This window comes from Macaca thibetana, chromosome 19 (assembly GCF_024542745.1).
Source record: "Macaca thibetana thibetana isolate TM-01 chromosome 19, ASM2454274v1, whole genome shotgun sequence".
Taxonomy (NCBI): domain Eukaryota; kingdom Metazoa; phylum Chordata; class Mammalia; order Primates; family Cercopithecidae; genus Macaca; species Macaca thibetana.
The window spans coordinates 20,888,738-20,909,209 of NC_065596.1; the positions used below are offsets into that span (position 1 = coordinate 20,888,738).

Consider the following 20,472-nt stretch of genomic DNA (forward strand, 5'->3'; position numbering starts at 1 on the left):
GAGAGGCAGAGAAACAGACATGCACAGAGAGGCAGGGAAAGACAGAGATACAGAGACATGCAGAAAGGGTGCAAGAGAGAGATAGAGGAGAGAGACAGAGACAAACACACAGACAAGGAGAGACACTGACATGCAGAGGGAGATAAACAGAGATGGAGAAAGACAGAGATACAGAGATAATGAGACAGAGAGGGAGAGAGTTAGAGAGAGAGAGAGAGAGAGAGAGTGAGAAAGACAGATGAGAAAGACAAGACACCCAGCCGTGCCCAGTCAACAGGGTGGGCTGTGGACTGTCCACTGTGTAGCTCAGCCTATGCCCCTACCAGAGTCGCCCAACTGATCAGCCACATTTTCCATTACGAGAACTGAGGCCCAAGAGGGTCAACCCAGTGATCAAAACTGCAGCAGTGGCTGAGCTGGGCCAGTATGTGGATCTTCGTGAGGACCCTCTGTCTGCACCATACCCCCCACTCTGGTTCCTATTCCCCCAGTACCAAGGACAGAGGGCCCAGGTCTACACTTTTTTTTTTTTTTTTTTTTTTTTTTTAGAGATGGAGTTTCACTCTTGATGCCCAGGCTGGAGTGCAATGATGCGATCTCAGCTCACCACAACTTCCGCCTCCTGGGTTCAAGCGATTCTCCTGCCTCAGCCTCCTGAGTAGCTGGGATTACAGGCACCTGCCACCATGCCTGGATAATTTTTGTATTTTTAGTAGAGACGGGATTTCACCATGTTGGCCAGGCTGGTCTCGAACCCCTGACCTCAGATGATCCACCCGCCTCAGCCTCCCAAAATACTGGGATTACAGGCATGAGCCACGGCGCCTGGCCTGGTCTACAAGTCTTTACCCACTCCATGCCTCAGTTTCCCTAGCTGAAAAACCAATAGTACAGATTAGGGCAGCCTGTCAAGGCTGTCACTCGCAGACCACCCTTCTCATTTTGTCTGTGTCCAAGTATTAGTGAAGATTTTTTTTTTTTTTTTTTTTTTTTTTTTTTGAGACGGGGTCTTGCTCTGTCGCCCAGGCTGGAGTGCAGTGGCCAGATCTCAGCTCACTGCAAGCTCCGCCTCCCGGGTTCACACCATTCTCCTGCCTCAGCCTCCGGAGTAGCTGAAACTACAGGTGCCCGCCACCTCGCCCGGCTAGTTTTTTGTATTTTTTTAGTAGAGACTGGGTTTCACCGTGTTAGCTAGGATGGTCTTGATCTTGTGACCTCGTGATCCGCCCGTCTCGGCCTCCCAAAGTGCTGGGATTACAGGCTTGAGCCACCGCGCCTGGCCTAGTGAAGATTTTTCTTTGGATCAAACTGTTTTCAAAGACTTAGATATATTTAAAGAGAAAAGAATAACACCTCCCCGGCACTATAGTCCTCTGCCGTGAGTCGAGGGCAGGTCCAAAGATAAATGCAGTAAAAACCTCCTCAACCTTATCATACTCTAACCAAATACCAAGCCCAAAGCCTGCTCTGTTTGTAAAAAAGATAAGCAAGAATGAGAGAGGCGTTACAGACAGGTTAGGAGCGTCCAGGAGCTGCAGGTGAAGAGCGGGTGATCTAACACAGGTGTAACTGGAATCCCAGAGGAGAAGGAAGACTAGGGCAGCTGAATGTTTTCACAGAGAATGGTCAATAATTTTCACAGATCCAGGAGGCTCAGAAAACACCAAACAGAATAAATATCCTCTAAGAGACATATCCAGGCATATATTCAAAATGCAGAAAATTAAAAATAAAGAGAAAAAAATCGTTTTTGAGATGGAGTCTCACTCTCATGCAGGCTGAAGTGCAGTGGCACAATCTCAGCTCACTGCAATCTCCACCTCCCGGATTCAAGTGATTCTCCTGCGTCAGCATCCTGAGTAGCTGGGATTACAGGCACGCACCACCACATCCAGCTAATTTTTGTATTTTTAGTAGAGACAGAGTTTCACCATGTTGGCCAGGCTGGTCTTGAACTCCCAACCTCAGGTGATCCACCTGCCTTGTCTTCCCAAAGTGCTGGGATTACAGGCCTGAGCCACTACACCTGGCCAAAAATAAAGAGAATTTTTTTTTTTTCGAGACAGAGTCTCGTTCTGTAGCCCAGGCTAGAGTTCAGTAGCATGATCTTGGCTCACTGCAACCTCCACCTCCCGGGTTCAAATGATTCTCCTGCCTCAGCCTCCTAAGTAGCTGGGATTACAGGTGCCTGCCTGGTTACCATGGCCGGCTAATTTTTGTATTTTTAGTAGAGATGGGGTTTCACCATGTTGGCCAGGCTGGTCTCGAACTCCTGACCTCATGATCCGCCCACCTCAGCCTCCCAAAGTGCTGGGATTATAGGCATGAGCCACCTCACCTGGCCAAGAGAAAATTATCGAAGGCAGCAGAAGGGGGCTAAGAAAAGACCCACTGCATTCAGAAAAGGAAAAGAGAGTTGGGAGAGAATAACAGGTTAGGTGTGCTATAATTCTAACAACACTTTGGGTGGCAGAAGTGGGAGGATTGCTTGAGGCAGGAGTTTGAGACCAGCCTGGGCACCATGGCGAGACCCCACCTCTACAAAAAGTTTTAAAATTATCTGGGCATGGTGATGTGCACCTATATAGTCCCAGCTACTTGGGAGGCTGAGGTGGGAGGATCACTGGAGCCCAGGAAGTCGAGGCTGCAGTGAGCCATGATCATACCACTGCACTTCAGCCTGGGTAACAGAGCAAGACCCTGGAGAGAATTAGAGAGAGAGACAGTGACAAAGACAGATGGGAAAAAACAGGACACCCAGCCATGCCCAGTCAACGGGTTGGGCTGTGTACCGTCCACTGTGTAGCACAACCTATGCCCCCACCAGAGACGCCCAGTTGACCAGCCACATTTTCCACTCCAAGAACTGAGGCCCAAGAAGGTCACTTCAGTGATCAAAACTGCAGCAGCCACTGAGCTGGGCCAGCTCCTGGATCTTTGTGAGGATCCTCCGTCTGCACCACACCCCCCACCCTGCCCACCCTGGTTCCTATAATACTAAAAATGCTAAAATGCCAAAAAAGAAGAAAAAAAAAGAAAGAAAGAAAGAAAGAGAAAATGAGAAAGAATAACAGCAGACTTCTCATCTGAAACCATGCCAGTAAGTAGACAATGGAGTAACATCTTTAAAGTATTAGTAGAAAAAGACTGTCAACTCAGAATTTTTTTTTTTTTTTTTGAGATGGAGTCTCGCTCTGTCGCCCAGGCTGGAGTGTGGTGGCCGGATCTCAGCTCACTGCAAGCTCCGCCTCCCGGGTTTACGCCATTCTCCCGCCTCAGCCTCCCGAGTAGCTGGGACTACAGGTGCACACCACCTCGCCTGGCTAGTTTTTTTGTATTTTTTAGTAGAGACGGGGTTTCACCGTGTTAGCCAGGATGGTCTCGATCTCCTGACCTCATGATCCACCCGTCTCGGCTTCCCAAAGTGCTGGGATTACAGGCTTGAGCCACCGCGCCCAGCCGTCAACTCAGAATTCTATACCCAATGAAATCATTCACAAATGAAAGAAAAATAGAGGCTTTTTTTTTTTTAGCAAACAAAAACAGAAAATTTATGGTTAGCAAGAAACTCACTTTAAATATAAAGATAACTATAAGTTAAAAGTAAAAGAAATGGCCAGGCATGGTGGCTTACACCTGTAATTCCAGCACTTTGAGAGGCCACGGCAGGAGAATCACGAGGTCAGGAGTTTGAGACTATCCTGGCCAATAAGGTGAAACCCTCCCATGGGTGCCCTCCCATATGGGCACCCAGTTCATATTCTTTAATTATATTCACCAAAATAGGACAGACAACAAACCTTAATATATTTAAGAGCATTCAATCATCCAAATTTTGTTCTCTAATCAAAACAAAATTAAATTAGATGTCCCATTCTCTCTCTTACTCTCCCGTTTCTCCCTCCATCTGCTCCCTCACTTCATCCTCCTGGTCCCTCCCACCCACTTCTCCCTCATCTCCATCCTCTCTTTTGCTACCTCCCCTTCCACTTGCCCCCTTGCTTCTCACCTCTGCCCCCACCCACCTGCTTCCCACTCCCTCTGTCCTCTCTCTCATCTCCCTCTTGCCCTCCCAAAAAAGAAGAAAATAACAAAAATATTATGTAAAAAGTCCAGGTGTGGTGGCTCATGCCTGCAATCCCAGCACTTTGGGAAGTTGAGGCAGGTGGATCACTTGAGGTCAGGAGTTCGAGACCAGCCTGGTCAACACTGTGAAACCCCGTCTCTACTAAAAATACAAAAATTAGCTGGACGTGGTGGTGCATGCCTGTAATCCCAGCTACTTGGGAGGCTGACTGAGGCTGGAGAATCGCTTGAACCCAGGAGGTGGAGGTTGCAGTGAGCCAAGGTTGTGCCACTGCTCTCCAGTCTGGGTGACAGAGAGAGATGCTGTCTCAAAACAAAACAAAAATATATATATACACACACACACATGCACACACACACATACATATATGTTTAAAAAAAATCTCCAAATATTTGGAAATTAAACAAATAATTCTTAATAACCTAGATCAAAGAACTCATAAGAGAAACAAGAAAATATTTAAAATTCAATGATAATAAATTAAATATTATACATCAACATTTGTGAGATGCAGTTAAAACAGTGTTTAGAAGAAAAATTATAGCATTAAATGCTTATTTTTTAAAGTCTCAAATCAATAATCTAAACTTCCACCTTAAGAAACTAGAAAAGTGGCCAGGCACGGTGGCTCACGCCTGTAATCCAGCACTTTGGGAGGCCAAGGCAAGAGGATCGCTTGAGCCTAGGAGTTTGAGACCAGCCTGGGCAACATAGTAAGACCTTGTCTCTTTAAAACATAAAAAAAAAAAAATTAAAAGAAAATTAAAAATGCAAATGTGATTGCCCCCTCTGCTCCAATTAAAAACTCTTCTTATGGGATGGATGTGGTGGCTCACACCTGTAATCCCAGCACTTTGGGAGGCCAGGGCGGGTGGATCACGAGGTCAGGAGATCGAGATCATCCTGGCTAACATGGTGAAACCCTGTCTCTACTAAATATACAAAAAAAAATTAGCCAGGTGTGGTGGTGTGCACCTGTAGTCCCAGCTACTTGGGAGGCTGAACCAGAAGCATCACTTGAACCTGGGAGGCAGAGGTTGCAGTGAGCCAAGATCACGCTACTGCACCTGCACTCCAGCCCAGGTGACAGAGTGAGACTTTATCTAAACAAACAAACAAACAAAAAACCTCTTATGACTCCCTAGTGCCTTTGAGATAAAGACCAACGTCTTCACCTGGTACCTGCAGCCTATGACACCTGTGCAGTCAGACCTCTGCTAACTTCCCACTTCTGCTCACCCCTGACTGTCCTGTGAGTGGAAAGGGGATGGGAAGAAGTTTGCAGATTTTGAGGAAAAACAAGGAGGCCCGTGTGGCTTCAACAGATTGAGTGAGGGGGAGAGAGGAGGAGGGCAGGGCAGGGAGGAGACAGGGAAGGTCTTGCGGGCCTTAGAGGTCACAAGGAGGCTTTGACCCAGAGGAAGGTGGGAGCCATGGAGTGCTGTGGGCAGAGGAGGGACAGGCCCTAACTCGGGTGCTCACAGCCCCCCTCTGGTGGCTGCTGCAGGGAGGACAGACTGTGGGGAAGAGGGTGGAGCCTAGGACCAAGGAAGAGACAACTGCACAGGTCCAGGTGGGCAACCACGGAGCTGGACCCAGGCAGTGGAGCAGGAAGAAGTGAGCGTTTGAGGATGGAATAGTGAGGGCAGGGGCGATAGGACCTACTGATAGATTGGAGTTGAGCAAGAAACAAAAGATCCAGGAGAGCATCAAGGTTCGGCTCCAGCACCCGGAAGAAATGGAACTGCCATCAGCTGAGATGCAGACGACGAGGGAGGAGCAGGATTGGGGACCAAGGACAGAGTGTTGTCCTGAGTAGCAACCCCTTCGCTGTCAGAGATTAGGGCTGGGTTCATTTGAGGCTTTGATGGAGGACAGACAGGCAGAAAAAGCTCAGACCCTTGTCCCCAGTGATCCCTGCACCGAAGCCCCTCCGACCAGAGCCGGGAGCTGTCCGCGACCCCCGGTGCTGAAGCTCCCATTAAGTGGAAACTCCGGCGCCCCCGCTGGAGTAAAGTGCCTGGCATGGAGTGAACGCTCAAAATGGATCCCTGGATTTCACCCAGGGTGGCAAAGCGATTTCAGCGTCATTGTTCTGCACTGGTTTCTATGTCCCTGACGACCCAACCTGCATTTTACAGATATGCAAACTAAGTCCATGAGAGGTTGCTGCACCTTTAAAAATCACGCAATGCAGGCCGGGCGCGGTGGCACAAGCCTGTAATCCCAGCACTTTGGGAGGCCGAGACGGGTGGATCATGAGGTCAGGAGATCGAGACCATCCTGGCTAACACGGTGAAACCCCGTCTCTACTAAAAAATACAAAAAAACTAGCTGGGCGAGGTGGTGGGCGCCTGTAGTCCCAGCTACTCGGGAGGCTGAGGCGGGAGAATGGCGTGAACCCGGGAGGCGGAGCTTGCAGTGAGCTGAGATCCGGCCACTGCACTCCAGCCTGGGCGACAGAGCGAGACTCTGTCTCAAAAAAAAAAAAAAAAAATCACGCAATGCATCACGTTTTTATTATTATTATTATTTTTCAGATGAAGTCTGGCTCTGTGGCCCAGGCTGGAGTGCAATGGCACGATCTTGGCTCACTGCCACCTCCGCGTCCCGGATTCAAGCGATCCTCCTGCCTCAGCCTCCGGAGTAGCTGGGATTACCGGCGTCTGCCACCACACCTGGCTAATTTTTGTATTTTTAGTACAGACGGGGGTTTCACCATGTTGGCCAGGCTGGTCTCGAACTCCTGACCTCAGGTGATCTGCCCGCCTCGGCTTCCCAAAGTGCTGGGATTACAGGCGTGAGCCACCGCACCCGGCTGCGTAATGCATCACTTTTGACGTCACAATCACCTAGGCTCTGAAGACAGATCCGAGTTCAGGCTGTGGATTGGCTGATCCCTCATAAATATGTAGATTACCCTCACCTTCACCTCGCTCTGATAGGTTCAGAAAAGTGAGGGCGGGGAGAGGAGGCGGGGCTGGGGGCGGGGCTGGAAACGGTTTCTGCGAGGGTTGGGGCAAGTAGTGGGGCGGGGCGAGGCACTGTGGACGTGGTCAGAATTTTTGTGTATTTCGTTCCCGCCTTCTCCCCAGTACCTTTCTACAACAGCTCCTAGTACCCAGTAGGTGCTTCATAAATGTTTATCAAACCTGGAATCCAGTAGGAGTGACGCCTGAGAGTTCACTTTTCTGACTGGGGAGGAGATCCTATTTTGCCTTATAACGTGACAGGATCATTGGTATCTTTCATCTTGATCTGCCTAGTTCTGGATGTTTGCATAATAACCTGAGCCCCGGCCGGGCGCTGTGGCTCACGCCTGTAATCCCAGAACTTTGGGAGGCCGAGGCAGACGGATCACGAGGTCAGAGTTCAAGACCAGCCTGACCAATATGGTGAAACCCTGTCTCTACTAAAAATACAAAAATTAGCCAGGCGTGGTGGCGTGCACCTGTAATCCCAGCTACTTGGGAGGCTGAGGCAGGAGAATGGCTTGAACCTGGGAGGTGGAGGTTGCAGTGAACCGAGATCATGCCACTGCACTCCAGCCTGGGCGACAGAGTGAGACTCCATCTCAAACAACCAACCAAAAATTATGTATATATGTACATATATATACACACACACGTATATACACACACATATGTATATATCATGAGCCCCGTCAGACAGACGAGGAAACTGAGGCTTGGAGAGAGAATGCAAGGCTTAAGGGCACACACGTCTTAGGTCAATCAGCAAATATTGAGGACCCAGAGGTGAGCGACTCCAGCTCCCTTGGTCGTGGGACTCAGCTTCTATTTGGCCCTCAGTTTTACCCCCACACAACCTGCTTCAATCCTTTGTGTGGCTTTCGAGGCCACGATTGAAGGGCTCTCTGTTTTCTAACTCGGATTCTAGGTAATTCCCACTTCTTCTTCTTCTTTTTTTTTTTTTTTTGAGATGGAGTTTTGCTCTTGTCGCCCAGGCTGGAGAGCAGCGGCACCATCTCGGCTCACCGCAATCTCCACCTCCCGGGTTCAAGCTATTCTCTTGCCTCAGCCTTCCTAGTAGCTGGGATTACAGGCATGCACCACCATGCCCGGCTAATTTTGTATTTTGTATTTTTTTTTTTTTTTTTTTTTTTTTGAGACGGAGTCTTGCTCTGTGCCCCAGGCTGGAGTGCAGTAGCGCGATCTCGGCTCACTGCAAGCTCCGACCCCCTGGGTTCACGCCATTCTCCTGCCTCAGCCTCCCGAGTAGCTGGGACTACAGGCGCCCGCCACCTCGCCCGGCTAATTTTCTTGTATTTTTAGTAGAGACGGGGTTTCACCGTGTTAGCCAGGATGGTCTCGATCTCCTGACCTCGTGATCCGCCCGTCTCGGCCTCCCAAAGTGCTGGGATTACAGGCTTGAGCCACCGCGCCCGGCCTAATTTTGTATTTTTAGTAGAGACAGGGTTTCTCCATGTTGGTCTGGCCAGTCTCAAACTCCCGACCTCAGGTGATCCACTCACTCTGGCCTCCCAAAGTGCAGGGATTACAGGCATAAGCCACCGCGCCCGGCCGGTGATTCCTACTTCGACACCTGTCTTTGCTAACGCTATACCCTGTGCCTAGCAGGTCACGAGTGTCTCCATCCCAACCCAGCATCTCCGACCTCCAGGGTGGGAACGGAGCGTTCCAGGCTGGGGAAACCGCACATGCAAAGGCCTGGCAGCCGAACCACATTCAGTTACTGGAGAGAAGAGGGGAGGAGGGGCGGGGCCGACCCTGCAGGCTAGAAGGTTTGCACTGGGCAACTTTTGCGTCCCAGGAGAGAAGCCAGGGAGTCCCCTCACCAACTCCCTCCGAGCTCAATAAATGCTTGCACATTTCAAGTCAAGGCACCGAGCCTGAACGAAGACATGGGCCTTTGCTGTCCCCTGCCGGTCGCTGGGGAGAAAGTATCTGGAAAGTGATGCAAAAAAACCCAAAAAAAAAAAAAAAAAAAAAAACCAAGAGTCTCGTTCTGTCTCCCAGGCTCGAGTGCATTAGTGGGAACTCGGCTCACGGCAACCGCCGCCTCCCGAGTTCAAGCGATTCTCCTGCCTCAGCCTCTCGAGTAGCTGGGATTACAGGTGCGCACCACCACACCCGGCTAATTTTTTGCATTTTTAGTAGAGATGGGGTTTTGCCATATTGTCCAGGCTGGTCTCAAACTCCTGATCTCAAGTGATCCGCCCGCCTCGGCCTCCCAAAGTGCTGAGATTACAGGCGTGAGTGACCGCTCCTGGCCGGAAAGTGAATTTTTAAGGGTTGATTTATTTTAAAACTTCTGCAGTGCTTTCTCCGGGCCAGGAAGGACTTTATAAATATTAACGCTTTGTGGGTTGGATTGGCCTCATTTTCCAGAGAGAGAGAAACTGATCCCCAGAGGATTCAGCTGCTGGTTCAAAGTCACACAGCCATTAAATGTTATAACCCGGTTTCAAACCTGAGACAGTCTGGTTCTAAACTCAACCATTATGCTTTTAGTGCATTTATTAATAGCAAGCAGGTATGATGTGCTGGACAACAGGGAACAGAAAAACAAAACTCGGCCAGGCTAAGGGCTCATGCCTGTAATCCCAGCACTTTGGGAGGCCAAGGCAGGAGGATCACTTGAGCCCAGGAGTTTGAGACCAGCCTGGGCAACATAATGAGACCCCGTCTCTACAAAAAAAACCAAAAAAAATTAGTCGGGTGTGATGGCATGCATCTGTAGTCCCAGATACTTGGGAGGCTGAAGCAGGACAATTGCTTGAGCCCAGGAGTTGGAGGCTTCAGTGAGCTATGATTGTGCCACCGCACTCCAGCCTGGGTGACAGAAGGAGGCCTTGTCTCAACATAAAAACAGGCTGGGCGCAGTGACTCAAGTCTGTAATTCCAGCATTTGGGAGGCTGAGGCTGGTGGATCAGCTGAGGTCAGGGGTTCGAGACCAATCTGGCCAATATGGCGAAACCCCATCTCTACAAAAAAAAATACACACACACACACACACACACACACACACACACACACACACACACACACACAAGCTGAGCCTGGTGACCCATGCCTGTATTTTTCAGCTACTCAGGAGGCTTAGGCAGAATTGCTTGAGCCCTAGAGGTGGAGGTGGCAGTGAGCCAATACCGCAGCATCGCACTCCAGCCTGGGTGACAGAGTGAGACTCTGTTTCAAAATAAATAATAAATAATGATTATAAATAATAATAATATAAGAATTAAGAAATATAACTAATAATATTAATAATAATTAATAAACAATTTTAGAGGAAAAAACACAACATTAAAACAAAGCCAAATACACTACACTCATCCTATCCCGTCATGAAACCCGCAAGGTTGTGTCCGGTAGACGGACATCAAACAAGCCAGCCCATACATAAGCAGGGGGTTATAACTGTGATCCCTGCAGTGAATGAGAAGGGAGGGGAACCGAGGCAGGGGTTAACAGAGCACAGGTTCAAATCTTGGCTCCACCACGTACCAACTGTGTGGCCTTGGGTTCACCTCTGCACAAACCTGCCCCTCCGTTTTCTCATCGGCAAAATGAGAATTATAATCGAAACCTACGTTGTTGGTTGGTTGTGGTGAGGACCAAAAGAGTTGATCACAAGCTGCACATAGCGGGTGGTCAATAGACGTAAGGCGTTACTGTGTGGCTGTAGCGTGCTTTGGGGGAAAGGAAGCTACCAGAGTTGTAAAGAGTAAATGTATGCAGTGGGGACAGTGGCTCATGCCTCTAATCCCAGCACTTTGGAAGGCCCAGTGGGGGAGGCTTGCTTGAGCTCAGGAGTTCGAGACCAGCCTGGGCAATAGAGTGAGACTCCATCACTACAAAAAAATAAAAAATAAAAGAATAAGCTAGATGTGGTGACGCACACATTTGTAGTCCCAGCTACTCGGAGGGATCTCTTGAGCCCAGGATTTCAAGGCTGGACTGAGCTAGGATGGTGCCACTGCACTCCAGCCTGGGTGACAGAGTGAGACCCTGTCTCCAAACAAACAAACAAACAAACAAAAAGTCAGTGCAGTCTCTCTCTCTCTCTCTCTCTCTCTCTCTCTCTCTCTCTCTCTCCCCCTCTCTTTTGGATCACACTCCAGGAAAAACCAGCCACCATGTTGTGAGGATGCTCAAGCAGCACTATGGAGATTCGCACATGGCGAAAAGCTGAGGCCTCCCACCAACAGCCATGTGAGGGAGCCACCGTGGGAGTGGCTCTTCCAGCCCGAGTCGAACCTTCAGATGCAGCAGCCCCGGCTGACAGTTTGCAACCTCATGAGAGACCCTGAGCCAGAACCACCCAGCTAAATCAGTCCTGGACTCCTGACCCACAGAAACGGTGTAGGTCAGATAATAATGTGTGTTTTAAGCTGACAGACCGGGGAGTGCGTAAATCATTATGCAGCAACAGCTAACTAACGCACCCTGTATGTCACTTAATCTATGCCTCAGATGAGCACTTATAGCACAGCTCGTGTTCCTCTGTCCTAAGCACATCCTCACTCATTCTTAAGGAGACATTCAGTGGTAGAATTGGTGTATTTTATTTTTATTTTTTAAATATTTATTTATGTATTTGAGATGAGTCTTGCTCTGTTGTCTAGGCTGGAGTGCAATGGCACAATCTCGGCTCAATGCAATCTCAGCCTCACAGGTTCAAGCAATTCTCCTGCCTCAGCCTCCCAAGTAGCTGGGATCACAGGCGCCCACCACCATGCCTAGCTAATTTTTATATTTATTTATTTATTGAGATGGAGTCTTCCTCTGTCGCCCAGGCTGGAGTGCAGTGGCGTGATCTCGGCTCACTGCAAGCTCCGCCTCCCAGGTTCACACCTTTCTCCTGCCTCAGCCTCGTAAGTAGTTGGGACTACAGTTGTCCGCCACCACACCTGGCTAATTTTTTGTATTTTTTGTAGAGATGAGGTTTCATCGTGTTAGCCAGGATGGTCTTGATCTCCTGACCTCGTGATCCGCCCGCATCAGCCTCCTCCCAAAGTGCTGGGATTACAGGCGTGAGCCACCGCGCCTCACTAATTTTTATATTTTTAATAAAGATGGGGTTTCATCATTTTGGCCAGACTGGTCTCGAGCTCCTGACCTCAAGTGATCTGCCTGCCTTGGCCTCCCAAAGTGCTGGGATTACAGGCGTGAGCCACCACGCCCTGAATTGGTGTATTTTAAGGGTGCACATTCTAAATGTTTAACAACGTTGGGTTAAATTTTAAAAGCTTAAATTGGCCTATTTCAAACAATAACCTGAATTCCGATATAATACATTTGATTTTGGGCCACTACACAGCAGCTAAGAGAACGCCAGAGAGCCAGGTTTCAAGCACTGCTGTGCAGCCTCAGGCAGGTCCCTTAATCTTTCTGGGCTTTCACTAATTTGTAAAGTGGGGATATTATTAACAGAACACACCTCAGGAAGTTGGGGCGGGTTAAATGACTTAAGTCATACAAAATGCTTAAACCAGGCTGAGTGCGGTGGCTCATGCCTGTAATCCCAGCACTTTGAGAGACCAAGGCCAACGGATCACCTGAGGTCAGGAGTTTGAGACCAGCCTGACCAACATGATAAAACTCCGTCTCAAGTAAAAATACAAAAATTAGCTGGGCGTGGTGACAGGCACCTGTAATCCCAGCTACTCAGGAGGCTGAGGTCGGAGAATCACTTGAACCCGGGAGGCGGAGGTTGCAGGGAGTCGGAGGTTGCAGTGAGCTGAGATTGTGCCACTGCACTCTAGTCTGAGTGACAGAGCGAGATTCTATCTTAAAAATAAATAAATAAATAAATAAATAAACCAAAAAATAAAAAATAAAATGCTTAAACCAGTGTTACATGAGTGAACATATTGAACTTTTTTTTTTTTTTTTTTTTTTTTTTAGACAGGGTCTTGCTCTGTTGCCCAGGCTGGTGTACAGTGGCGTGATCATAGCTCACTGCAGCCTTGACCTCCTGGGCTCAAGCGATCCTCCTGCCTCAGCCTCCCAAAAAGCTGGGCATGCACCGCCACACCTGGCTAATTGTTTGATTTTTTTTTTTTTTTTTTTTTTTTTTTGAGACGGAGTCTCGCTCTGTCACCCAGGCTGCAGTGCAGTGGCCGGATCTCAGCTCACTGCAAGCTCCGCCTCCCAGGTTCACGCCATTCTCCGGCCTCAGCCTCCCAAGTAGCTGGGACTACAGGCGCCCGCCACCTCGCCCGGCTAGTTTTTTTGTATTTAATAGAGACGGGGTTTCACCGTGTTTGCCAGGATGGTCTTGATCTCCTGACCTCGTGATTCGCCCGTCTCGGCCTCCCAAAGTGCTGGGATTACAGACTTGAGCCACCGCGCCCGGCCGATTTTTTTTTTTTTTTTTTTAGGCAGAGCCTTGCCCTGTCACCCAGGCTGGAGTGCAATGGTGTGATCTCGGCTCACTGCAACCTCCGCCTCCCGGGTTCAAATGATTCTCCTGCCTCAGCCTCCTGGGTAGCTGGGATTACGGGTGCCTACCACCATGCCCAGCTAATTTTTTTTTTTTGAGACGGAGTCTCGCTCTGTCGCCCAGGCTGGAGTGCAGTGGCCAGATCTCAGCTCACTGCAAGCTCCGCCTCCCGGGTTCACGCCATTCTCCTGCCTCAGCCTCCTGAGTAGCTGGGACTACAGGCCCCCGCCACCTCGCCCGGCTAGTTTTTTGTATTTTTTAGTAGAGACAGGGTTTCACCGTGTTAGCCAGGATGGTCTCGATCTCCTGACCTCATGATCCACCCGTCTCAGCCTCCCAAAGTGCTGGGATTACAGGCGTGAGCCACCACGCCCGGCCAAGTGTACACTTTTAAATGGGTAAAATGGCAAATGCTGGCTGGGCACAGTGGCTCAAGCCTGTAACCCCAGCACTTTGGGAGGCCAAGGTGGGTGGATCACTTGAGGCCAGGAGTTCAAGACCAGCCTAGCCAACACGGTAACACCCCATGTCTACTAAAAATACAAAAAGTAGCCAGGCATGGTGGTGCACGCCTGTAATCCCAGCTACTTGGGAGGCTGATGTAGAAGAATCGCTTAAACCCAGGAGGTGGAAGTTGCAGTGAGCCGAGATAGCACCACTGCACTCCAGGCCGGGCAACAGAGTGAGACCCTGTTTAAACAAAACAAAACAAAACAATAAATAAAATGGTAAATTCTGTTATGTGAACTTTACCTGCATTTTTTCCAAAATTGTAGAGTTTATTCTATAGTACCTCTCTCCCCCACTGGACTGTCTCCATGAGGACAGAGACCAGAGTGATCTTAGTTAAACAACTGCTGGCTCACATCTGTAATTCCAGTGCTTTGGGAGGTAGAGGCCAGAAGATCGCTTGAGCCCGGGAGTTCGAGACCAGCTTGGGCACCATAGTGAGACTCCATCTCCACAAAAAAATATAGAATTTAGCCGGCCGTGGTGGTGCGCACCTGTAGTCCCAGCTACTCAGGAGGCTGAGACAGGAGAATTGCTTGAGCCCAGGAGGTTGAGGCTGCAGTGAGCCGAGATCGCACCACTGCACTCCAGCCTGGGCGACAGAGCGAGACTCCATCTCAAAACAAAAACAAAAACAAAACTGTAATATGATCAACAAATACATCTGGCTTCAGCAGACAGATCCGATACCAGATCATTAGAGCTGGTAGCTCTCTTTTTTTTTTCTTTTTTTGAGACAGAGTCTCACTCTGTCACCCAGGCTGGAGTGCAGGGGCGTGATATCAGTTCACTGCAACCTCTGACTCCTGGGTTCAAGTGATTCTCATACCTCACCCTCCCGAGTAGCTGGGATTACAGGTGTGTGCCACCAGGCCTGGCTAATTCTTTTGTTATTATTAGTTTTTTTTTGTATTTTTAGTAGAGGTGGGGTTTCACCATGTTGGCCAGGCTGGTCTCGAACTCTCAACCTCAGGTGATCCACCTGCCTCGGCCTCCCAAAGTGCTAGGGTTACAGGTTTGTGTTTTTTTTTTTTTTTTTTTTTTTTTTTTTTTTTTTTTTTTGAGACTGAGTCTGGCTCTGTCGCCCAGGCTGGAGTGCAGTGGCCGGATCTCAGCTCACTGCAAGCTCCGCCTCCCGGGTTCCCGCCATTCTCCTGCCTCAGCCTCCGGAGTAGCTGGGACCACAGGCGCCCACCACCTCGCCTGGCTAGTTTTTTTTGTATTTTTTAGTAGAGACGGGGTTTCACCGTGTTAGCCAGGATGGTCTCGATCTCCTGACCTTGTGATCCGCCTGTCTCAGCCTCCCAAAGTGCTGGGATTACAGGCTTGAGCCACCGCGCCCGGCGGGTTACAGGTTTGAGCTACCACGCCCGGCCCCTGGTATCTATATCTATAGTTGGTATCTCCGAATATCCCCTCCTTCAACCCCTCACCCTAAACCTGAATTTCTCCCCAGTCCAGGCGCTGGATGGGGCCAGATACTCCTGGTCTGTGTGGATGAGAGAGAGAGGAAAGAAAGCGGAGAGTCAGCCCTTTAGCAAGTAAAACTTTTATTAAATAAATTTTTAGTTTTTTTTTTTTTTTTTTTCTTTTCAGACCAAAGAGAGGCGTTTTGGACATTAAGACGCTTGGCTGCTTCTCACCTGAAACACGCAACAGGAACACCGACCTCTCCAGCCACGGGAAATCTTCTTTGACACAAAACTCAAACCAAGTCAACCCAAAGTTCCAAGTTCTTTGCTTTCTTTTCTGTGTGTGTGTATTGGTTTGTCCTAAAAGTCAGTTTGCAAGTTGAAACTTCATGAAATTACTTGTAGCAGAAATAAAGTACATCGTACAAATCACGCAGGTCTGCGATGTGGAGTATAAAAATGGTATTTACAGCCAGTAAACATGGACCAGAAAGACACGTACAACTGCACACCAGCACGCACTCCCAAGCAGGCCCTCGGGGGCTCGGCGGGCGCCGCGGACACGGGTGGGGCCCCCTCGAGGCCGATTGGCACACACTTGCACACGGGGACACACGGAACACAAGCACGCTAGAGGAGAGTCTCGAACAATTATCAAACTCTGGAATATCGAAACAAGTTGGTTCAGAAGATTTTTTTTTTCTTTTCTATTTTTTTCTTTTTTTTTGTTTTTTTTGTTTTTTTGCTGTGTGGTTCCCCCCACCCCACCGCCCCCCCTCCGGGTCAGTCAACACATTTTGGTAGAAAGAAAAGGAAATGCTTGCTTTTTTTTTTTTTTCTTTTTAAATGTTTTTTTCTTTTGAGCTTGTTAAGATATCTGGCGCCTCATTTGGTAAGAGGCCTTGCTGGATGTCCGAACGAACTTGATTCTGTGCTTTGACGTGGGTGTTGCGGATTGGGTAGCTGTACAGAGGCACCCCACAAAAACCCCCCACCCCACCCCACTCCCAACTAGGAAACAAAAATCCACTGTGGTTTGATTCTTTCCCCCCATCTTTTTCTTCTCTTTTCTTCTTTGTACCTGCTCAGAAAGACCGGAAAAAAAGAAAAAAAAATCTCTGTAGAGGTATGAAGGTCATTATCAAGTTCATCTCCAGTTAAAGGGGTGCTTGGCCAGTCCAGGTAGGGTCTTCCGCTACGCTTGGCAATCCTGGTTACAAGACCTTAAATTCGAGGCTGGTGATTCGAAGGCAGGGACGATGGCTGCCTGGCCTTGGGAGGGGGTGGTGAGGGGCGGGGGGGGCTCCCCCCAGCCCTGTCCGCCCCGCCTCCGACGGAAAGCTAAGGGCTACTGGTCGCATGAGTAAGGCTATGACTCGGGCAGGGGAGCAGAGAAGGGCTGAGGCAGGCCAGAGCGTCTCTGTTGTACCTATATCCATCCGGGAGGGCAGGGCTCTGGGACAAAGGGGCGAGGTGGGGTCTGGAGGCCGCAGCTGGGACCAGGGACACTGAAGCTGGCAGAGCCCAATGGCCCTGGAGAATCGGTGGTGGGGGGTGCCAAAAGTCCTGGAGGTATATTGTGTTGGCGGGTTCCTGGTGGGATGTGCCAGCCGGGAGGTGGTGGGGGAGGGCGGTGGGGCACCTGGTACGTGTTGCCCGGGGGCCCGCCAACCTCAGCCCTTCCTGTGTCCCCGCTGAGTGACCGGCCCAGGGTCACTCTACTCGGATGGAAGGAAGTCGGAAAAGTTTGGTCCCATGATCCGTACTCAAAAAATATATATACTGTCTATAGATCTATATATATATGCATATATATATATAGGAAAAGGTGTGATTTAGTTTGGGGAAAGTCACCAAGTTTTGTGGGGAAGAAGCGAGGGCGTTTCTCAAAGCAGGGGGCGTGTGAACACTTCTGTGCCCAATTCAGGAGCCTCCCCCCTGCCCCAGGACAGACCCCCAAAGGCCCCTCCCCACTCCAGGTGGCCTCCAGTAGAGGGGCGGGGCAAGGGGAGAAGAGGGGAGGAAAGGGCTGGTGTCCAAAGAACGGTTGGAATTTATGGGAAAGTCCTGGGTCGGTTGAAAGTAGAAAACCCTCCTGGGATGGGAAGGCCCCTCACCTGGGGGAGAAGGGACGGGCGTTAGGGAGTGACAACGGGGCCACCCAGGTGGACACCACCTCCCCACCCTAGTCCACCCAGCCAGGCTGGGATCTAGGAACCCAAGGGCTCCCATCGTTTCCAAAAGAACAGATCCCACAAAGGCCAGAGTTCAGAGGCCAACAAACCCAGCTTTCAAAGAAGTCAATGTCACCATCGCAAAGCCCGTTTCCTCCTCCTCTGGCAGCTGGGGACAGATATTTCTGTTTATTTTCTGTCTCTCCTTCCCCACCCCCCGCCATCTAAGGTCCATGAAGAGGGTTTCTCCGCTGTCCCCCGGCCCCCGTTTCTGTTCATTCACAGCTGCGTCCCCGAACACCGGGACAGTGCCTAGCACATAATAGATGCTCAGTTAAAAAAAAAAAGAAAGTGCACACTGAGAGTTAAAAGTGAAGGGATCACAGAGAGTGGCTTTGGATTTTGCTTCCGGTTGGCAGTTCCCGAAGGTGCGTTCTGTGCAGTTAAATACTCCCAAATCTGTGTGTGCCGACCCGGGAGAATGTGAAAAGGCCAGACAGCTTCTAACTGAGCGCCTACTCTGTGCCAGGCCCTAGGCAAGGCTCTTTGATGACGACGGCGAGGGTGATTTAAAAAAAAAAAAAAATCCCAACAAATCATCCAGAACTCTTTAGGTGATGGGTTCTGGGCTCGGCTGCGAAAAATGCCCCGCTCCGTTCCCTAGGTGGACCGTTTCCGCCGCCTCTGGGAAGATGACTTTCTTGAGCCCATTTTACAGATGAGGCTCATCAAGGTTTGAGACCCACGGTCAAGTTTCCACAGTGGCCTCAGAAGGTTTACTATTCATCTCCCCCCACAAAAAAAAATGTTGAGAAAGTGGTTTGCCCTGATGGCAACATACACTCTGGGTTTTGTTTTGCTTGTTTTCTTGCATGATGGTGGGTGGGGCACGAATCCCACTTTTCCATCAACTCATTGGGTAGGAATGACACCCAGTGAGGGGCTGCTTGTCCCAGGGGAACTCGTGGAAATGGAGCGGAGACACTGGAAGCTGTCAATGCCGACTGGACCAGGCCCTGAGCACTGTTCCCACCTTCCACGCTCCAGCCCTGGTTCCGAGTTGGGGTCCAACCTTAGGGTTTGGGGTCTGGGGTGGGCACTTAACATTTTTGTCTGGTGTTGGGTTTTTCAGCAGGGAAAACAGAGTCATAGGACAGGACAGAAGCCCCCTCCCCACCACACCCCCACCGCCAGAGCAAACCTGGCCTCTCAGGTGAACTTCTATTCATCCCTCAAAGCCTTCTCCGGGAGGGATTCCCTAGCCGACCTGGCTGGGCCCTGGCTCACCTCAGTCCCTACCCCACTCCCACCCTCTGCTCCAGCCCCGACCACAGGAGGTTTGGGGGTGTCTGCATCCAGCTCTGTCCCCGCTAACCCAACCCGGAGGTTTCTTGTAGCCTCTCAAAGCATCACCCCACCTGGGGAGGGTTTGGAGCATGAAGTGGGCCGCGGGAGGGGGTTTCAGACAAGACGGGGGGCTGGGGCGGGGGTGGGGCCGCCTGGCGGCTCACCTGGGCCATGCCCACAGCCTCAGGGCGGCTGTGGGCGCGGTCAGTAGGGGTGTCCCGGGTCTTTGGGCCGCTTCAGCTGGACTTTGAGCCTCTTCATGCCGATCTGGAAGCCGTTCATGGCCTGGATGGCTGCCTGGGCGCTGGCCGGGTTATCAAAGCTCACGAAGCCTGCAGAAACCAGGGTGGACCTCCATGGTTGGCACTGCGGGTGTCCTCGGCTTGTTCCTATGCTGTGGCCCTGGCTTCCTGGCTCACGGGGTCCTGAGCAGGCACGCATGCACAGGCCAGGGGGTGTGTGGCGGAGGACACACAGCGGCCCTGGCTTTGTTCTGACATCTCTGGACTTGTATACCTCTGAGGACGGGGCACTCACTCCTTATCTTAGGGTCTGCTGTGCTGAGACTTCCCAGCTGGTATAGGGGTCTGGTGGGGCTTCTGAGGGTCCTGGAGGGCCACCTTCTCCCCACCTTCCCTCAGGAGGATGCCTGCCTCCTTCCAAGCCCTCTGTCCAGCCAGGATCTGTGTCTCCAGCTGATTCTGTATGTCTGCGTCCTTGTCCCTCTCTTTTTTTGTGTGGGGTGGAGAGGGGACAGGGTCTCACTCTGTCACCCGGGCTGGAATGCAGGGGCACAATCTCAGCTCACTTCAGCCTTGACCTCCTGGGCTCAAGAGATCCTCCTGCCTCAGCCTCCTGAGTAGCTGGGACCACAGGCCCATACCACCACGCCCGGCTGTCTCTGTTTTTCTCTCTCTCTCTCTCTGTCTATCTGTCTTGAGTCTTTTCTTCCTCTCCCTCTCCTTCTGGATCATCTCTGTCTGTCTCTTTCTCTCCATCTCTGTCAGTGTCTCTGCTCCAGTCTCCGTCCAGAGGCCATCAGAAATACTCCACCCCATGACCAGGCATGGTGGTTCACGCCTGTAATCCCAGCACCTTGGGAGGCCAAGACAGGCAGATCACCTGAGGTCAGGAGTTTGAGACCAGCCTCACCAACATGGTGAAACCCCATCTCTACTAAAAATACAAAAATTAGCCGGCCATGGTAGTGTCCACCTGTAATCCCAGCTACTCAGGAGGTTGAGGCAGGAGAATCGCTTGAGCCTGGGAGACGGAGGATGCAGTGAGCCAAGATCGCGCCACTGCACTCCAGCCTGGTGACGGAGGGAGACTCCGTTTCAAAAACAAACAAGCGAGCAAAAACAAAGAAGCAAACCAAAAAAATCAGTTCTTTTTCACCCTGAGCACACTTCAAGTGTGTAGTAGCCACGTGGGGCTGGTGGCTGTGGTATCAGACAGCTCCCACATCGAACATTTCCATCATGGGAGAATGATGTACCAGGCAGCAAA

General features: G+C 50.4%; 2 protein-coding genes across 7 annotated transcripts in view; one reads left to right on the forward strand and one right to left on the reverse strand.

Moving 5' to 3' along the window:
• Nucleotides 1-20,472, forward strand: part of TLE5 (TLE family member 5, transcriptional modulator) — a 392,013-nt gene that overhangs the window by 125,969 nt on the left and 245,572 nt on the right. The gene's annotated exons all lie outside the window — the stretch shown is intronic.
• Nucleotides 15,564-20,472, reverse strand: part of CELF5 (CUGBP Elav-like family member 5) — a 77,618-nt gene continuing 72,709 nt past the window's right edge. For 4 of the 6 annotated variants that reach the window (XM_050770482.1, XM_050770484.1, XM_050770485.1 and 1 more), the window contains one exon: nucleotides 15,564-19,295. In XM_050770482.1, coding sequence (XP_050626439.1) covers nucleotides 19,168-19,295 — 128 coding nt within the window. In that variant the 3' untranslated portion in view covers nucleotides 15,564-19,167. The remainder of the gene's footprint in view (nucleotides 19,296-20,472) is intronic. The other 2 variants (XR_007721588.1, XM_050770483.1) reach the window with 1 other exon arrangement.